Source organism: Quercus lobata, chromosome 9, assembly GCF_001633185.2.
Source record: "Quercus lobata isolate SW786 chromosome 9, ValleyOak3.0 Primary Assembly, whole genome shotgun sequence".
Classification (NCBI taxonomy): Eukaryota; Viridiplantae; Streptophyta; class Magnoliopsida; order Fagales; family Fagaceae; genus Quercus; species Quercus lobata.
The window spans coordinates 8,992,075-8,997,584 of NC_044912.1; the positions used below are offsets into that span (position 1 = coordinate 8,992,075).

Below are 5,510 nucleotides of genomic sequence, written 5' to 3' on the forward strand. Positions count from 1 at the left end.
ATGCAAACCATTAAGGAGGCCGAGATTAATTTACTGAGGGGTGTAGACCCTACTGATACGCGAATTGAACGTTATATGCCGTACACATATCTAGTGAGTGAGGAAGTGGAGAAATGGACCCAGTCACATGATGGTGGAAGACGTTACGGGGCAATGACAACCAATATCTCCGAGTGCTTTAATGGGGTACTTAAAGGTGCCCGCGGTTTGCCCATTGCTGCAATGGTTCATTTCACTTGGTGCAAACTTGTTGCATATTTCCACGATCGACATAAACAAATTACTTCTGATCTCTCTCGAGGTAAGCTATGGAGTGATTATGCAATGGAGATCTATAGCAGAAATGAGCAGAAAATTGCAGGACACACTGTGAGGAAATTTAATCATGCAGAGGGTGTATATCAGGTGGTTACCCCGTACAATGACCATAGAGGTGGAAGGGGAAACCACAGTCATGAAGTGCGCATATTTGCTAGAACATGTGGTTGCAGAAAGTGGCAAAACTTGAAGATCCCTTGTTCACATGCAATTAAAGTTCTTCAAGGTCTGCATCTCAATGCGACCAACTATATTGACCCATGTTACAGTTTGAACAACGCCATTCTCACATATTCACATAATTTTGTGGTACCAAAGTCAGAGTCTGAGTGGAGGGACGTTTCCGGACCACGATGGGTGCCTGATCCACTGCTGTTGCGGGGCATAGGTCGTCCTGTGAAGTCAAGAATAAGGAATGAAATGGATGGGGTACGGCGAGAACGGGGAAGCCGGAGGGAAGATCCGGACTTGAGGGAGACTCAACCGAGGCAACAATGCGGAGTGTGTCATCAAGAGGGGCATAACCGTAGAAGTTGTCCCAATTCCCGTGGGGCATCGACAAGTGGTACTACTATAAACTAGGCAAGTGCCCTCACTGTTTTTATATAATATATTCAGAATTTCATTTTCTTCTAGTTCTTTGCATTTGGAAACTAATGACCGTATTTTAATTTTTGGCAGGCAAGCGGAAACTCGATTTTGCTAAGTGACATTGTACGTGGGACTTGTGGTTATCTTCTGTATTGACAAGTGCTAGGTGACTATGTAGAATCTGTTGTATCAGTATGGAGAAGTGCTTGGTGACTATGTAGAGTATGTTGTATCAATATGGTTTAGTATGGACAAGTGGTAGGCAAATATGGAGACTATGTTCTATTTATTAGTTGTTATTTTGGTTATTGTTGAATGTTGTTGTAATTGAACTATTTGCTGTCCATTGTACTTGTTACTATAGTTGTGTTGTGCAGCTTTTGCCTATAATGCCAACAATTATATTACTTTGGCATTAGTAGCTATTACTTTGGCAAATTCAACCACAGGGCCCTCCTTTGAAGCGATGATAGCTAGTATTGAATGCTTTTTGTCCGTTAATAGAGAACCTATAATGGTCATAGTAACTGTTTGAATCCAGCTGTTTGCATATGATGTACGAGCCATTTACTAGTATCATATGCTTGTATCTACTTGTTTACCGCTGCTCATGTTATGTGTTCTGGATCTAGTTTACTGCAGGGGAAGGGAAACCAATTATGGTTTACTGCTGCACGAGTAGGTGCCAAAAACAAAAACAAAAAAAAAAAATGGAAAAAAAAAACCCAAGTAGAAATCGACTCCCTAATAGTCGATTTCCTATGGAAATCGACTCTCTGAGAGTCGATTTGGTATTAAGACAGTCCACTTCCACTGGGGATTTTGAGTAGGTGCCAAAAACCAAAAAAAAAAAAAATCTTTAAAAGTGGAAGTCGACCATCTTATAGTCGATTTCCATACGAAATCGACTATCAGAGAGTCGATTTCGTGTGGAAATCGACTATAAGATGGTCGACTTCCACTGGGGGAATTTTTTTTTTTTTTAATCCCAAGTTGGGAACTAATTTCAACAGGCAAGTGAAAATTGGTATTTTTATAACTTATTGCTTTAAATATAAACGTATAGATGTAAAAAGTCACGACAGATATAACAATGAACTCAAGTTTCCTATTTTGTGCATAAAACTAACTACAATGCTGAAATTAAATTGCAAGAGTCAAATTAAATGAATTAGGTTATTTGTCTCCATATATTGCAAGGACATACCTTAATGAAATTTTAGACTAAAGAGAACCACACCAAGTCTAAAAGCTCAAATTTGAAACTTTCTTACTTTATCACATAGGCTTTAATGTAAGACTTTGATAGACGGTATATTGTAAGCGTCCTCATCTCAACGAATTCAAACGCCACTCATCTCAACGAATCATGCTATATTATTCAAATATTTGCATTCATATTCACGATAAAATCACAAGGCTGGTACAGTTTAAGTGCCAAAAGAGAAAGAAAAAAATTTGAGTAATGTTTTTTTACACATTAAAACATGTTATTTGAAATATAGTACCAAACACATTGACGTGTCTCTACGCCCCTTAGCATTCCAAGTGTCTCCCTAGTGGTGTAAGACATTCAGCTCTCCACAATCAGATTGATAGATCAACTCATTATTGAAGATTTCAAGCTTCCACTGACCCTTACGTGCCACCTAAAGCCTTGAAGTCACATCCTATGCACTACACATGACACCACCCAAATAGACTTATGGTGGGTTAGGTTGGGTTGTGTTGGTGGGTTGGATACACACTCTACACAGGAAGAGCAATAACGATAAATTTGAACTTAGATTATTATAATATTTTCTTATATACATGGAGAATATGTTATTATAGTGATTTAAAAAAAAAATATTATAGTTAGTTTACTAATTTAAACATATCCAAGAAGATTTTTAAAAAATTGTACACCCCCATTCTATGGAATACATGTTACATATTACAATAAGTTTAAATTATTATATAATTTTAGAATTGTAGCATTTATTTTTTCTTTCCAAATATAATTATTATACCTATATTGTTGAAATTTTAATTTTCAGGTAATTTTTTGAATTTTTATTATTTTTATTGCTTTTCTAGGGCCCATATCTTTATTTCCAATACGTATTTTGTTTGTATTTTTTCACCTAAAACTAAAGAGTTTGACAGAAATAGAATAAAATTTCATGCTTTTCAACCTAAAAATTAAGAAAAATAAAATAAAACTTCGAGCCCAAAACTGAATTGGACTGAATGGACCTAAGTGGACCGAATAGGATTGAAGTGGACTAAAATAGACTGAATGAACCTAATAGACCGAATTGGACTGCAGTGAACCGAATGATTAAAACTATAATGGACGGAATGGACCTAAGTGGACCGAATTGGACCAAAATAGACCAAATATACTGAATTGGACCGAATTAACCAAAGTGGACCTAAGTGAACCAAATTAGACCGAAATGGACCAAATGGGACTTAACATAAAGTCATAACCCTTGTAGGTCTTGCATGAAATACATATGCCAGATCAAACGAGAGCTAAAGTTGATGCCAACTTAACATAAAGTCATAACCCATGTGTTTATAGAAATATTTGGATGAGGAAAGATTGGGGGGATAGCCTTAAGCAGCTAATACAGTATATTTCATTAGATGACCAGCTAAAATCAACTACAAGGTACAAAATACTGGAGTAGTTTCATTTATACAAATTCCAAAACTCTTCAGATCTAATATATTACCAATTCCATCAGTGAAACGATGAATTCTGAACCCTGATCCAAAAACAAGGGGATATAACAAACTAGTGCGCAAACTAGAGGCACTCCTTGCCCACACTACTGCTACACCGTAATTTAAAGGGGGATTCATCCCCCAAAAAAATTTCTTAATTTTATATTTCAATATCATTTCCTACGCTTTCCCTGCAACAAAAAGAACAAAATTAGCTTCAGTAAATCCATGGCTGGTAACTACCACATGAATAGAAAGCAAAATCATGATATATTTAGTAATCATGCAAAGACAGTAACATACTGAAGTAACATAGTCATCCATGGTCAATTGCTTCCGCTTCTTTAAGGAAGAGGGACTCTCAGTCTGCCTAGCCAGGGCTCGCTTTCATGGTGTCAAATTCTGAAACATACATTATTAAAGTATGAGATGTAGTGAAATGTAAAAATTCGGATGGATGAAGATTGGCTTGATCAAATAAATGGAAGATTTATATGAAGGGATGCATGTCAGTGAGGTGGGTGAAGCCAATGTGTGACAGAAACCAGTTAAGAAGAATGTGCATAATGGTGTTCTAAGAAGTTTGGGCAGGAACAAATCGAACCTTGGCAAGCTTCTTCTCTTTACGAGCTTGTCTCTCCCTCTCGTCGTACTCTTGGTTTTCCTTCTCCACCAACCGAATTAGTGTATCACACCTCCTTGCAAGTTCTTGAGTTGTGCGAGACTTCACAAACCAATCAAAACGAAACAAGGGTGATGTGCGAAATGCAGCCTTTAACTCATCCCAGTTCCCATACCCAAGTTTGTGAACCATGCATATCTGCATATTGTGGCAGGCAAAAAATGTGTTTAAATAATTGAACATGGAACCTATACACCAAAGTTCACACAGGGAAGGGAGTGGAGGAAGAAGACTGCAAAGAAAGCACACCATGAAACGATCACATTCTTCATTGTACAATTTCCCTTTATTCTGACCATACTGAATCTTGAGTTCCAGCCATGGATTCTTGTACCGGTCCAATTTCTTCCCAATAGCTTTCATGATCTCGTCCTTTCACGAAATTCTAGCCTCCCCCCTTTCGATATTCTTAATGATCCTATCATAATCTGGAGGAATCATTTTAGAGATAACAATTAGATCCAATGCTACCAAAGTTTTAATGAGATCATGAAATTGACAGTAAATAGTTCTACCATATCAACCACTTTTCACAGAGCTTAACCAAAGTACAGAAACAACTGCAATCTGTATCAGGTTCAACCACAAATATTATGTTTTCCTATAACCCAAAAAAAAAAAAAAACCAATGAAGACTAACTCAAGAAGCTGAACCAACCAAGCAGTGCTGCAGTTTAGCTCAAAACCAGGCACTAATGTGGCTCATCTCTTTCAATAACAGATGGCTCAACAACCCAGTTAAACCAGTTAAGACAATCTCTTCCCCTTAGCCAAACAGAAGAAAACAAAAACAAAATACAAAACCAAACAAAAACACACATTTATGGGTTATTTTTGCATGTACTAGGGGACTGGAGAACAGCAACTAATGCCATGGGATCGAAGGTCAAAGACGTTGAAGTTCATGGAAACAGATGTTACCAAAACCCAATACGAGAACTTTATGTACATATCTCAATAATTGAAGTATACATTTGCTTCCCATTAGAATTTATTTTAACTTAAGGTAACAATGGTGTAAAATTGAATATTACTCACCATTTAACTCTTTCTATCTTTCTTTAAAGACCTTTGCGTATCTTTCAACTTCCTCCTCCGTTTTCCCTTCCATTTCAGAAGCAATACTTTTTATGTCATTTCGGCCATACTTCTCACAAGCCCTGATGAAAGTATTGAAATCTCTTCTACTCCATTAAGAAAATCC

General features: G+C 37.0%; 2 protein-coding genes across 2 annotated transcripts; one reads left to right on the forward strand and one right to left on the reverse strand.

Moving 5' to 3' along the window:
* Window positions 1-900, forward strand: LOC115961159. The gene has a single exon (XM_031080189.1). The coding sequence runs from the start codon at window positions 1-3 to the stop codon at window positions 898-900; it is 900 nt and encodes a 299-aa protein (XP_030936049.1).
* A 2,604-nt stretch (window positions 901-3,504) lies between these two features.
* LOC115959345 (ISWI chromatin-remodeling complex ATPase CHR17-like) lies at window positions 3,505-5,510 on the reverse strand. Its single transcript, XM_031077694.1, has 5 exons — window positions 5,345-5,510; window positions 4,556-4,734; window positions 4,229-4,444; window positions 3,928-4,026; window positions 3,505-3,815 (listed from the first exon to the last, which is right to left on the reverse strand). Exons 2-4 carry the CDS (start codon window positions 4,667-4,669, stop codon window positions 4,012-4,014), a joined length of 345 nt encoding a protein of 114 aa, XP_030933554.1. The 5' UTR covers window positions 4,670-4,734; window positions 5,345-5,510; the 3' UTR covers window positions 3,505-3,815; window positions 3,928-4,011.

Coding starts and splice junctions, on each gene's coding strand:
- LOC115961159 (XM_031080189.1), top strand. CDS start 1: ATGCAAACCATTAAGGAGGCCGAGATTAATTTACTGAGGGGTGTAGAC.
- LOC115959345 (XM_031077694.1), bottom strand. CDS start 4,669: ATGAAAGCTATTGGGAAGAAATTGGACCGGTACAAGAATCCATGGCTG. Junction 4,445..4,555: donor AAGAATGTGATCGTTTCATG/GTGTGCTTTCTT, acceptor CACAATATGCAG/ATATGCATGGTTCACAAACT.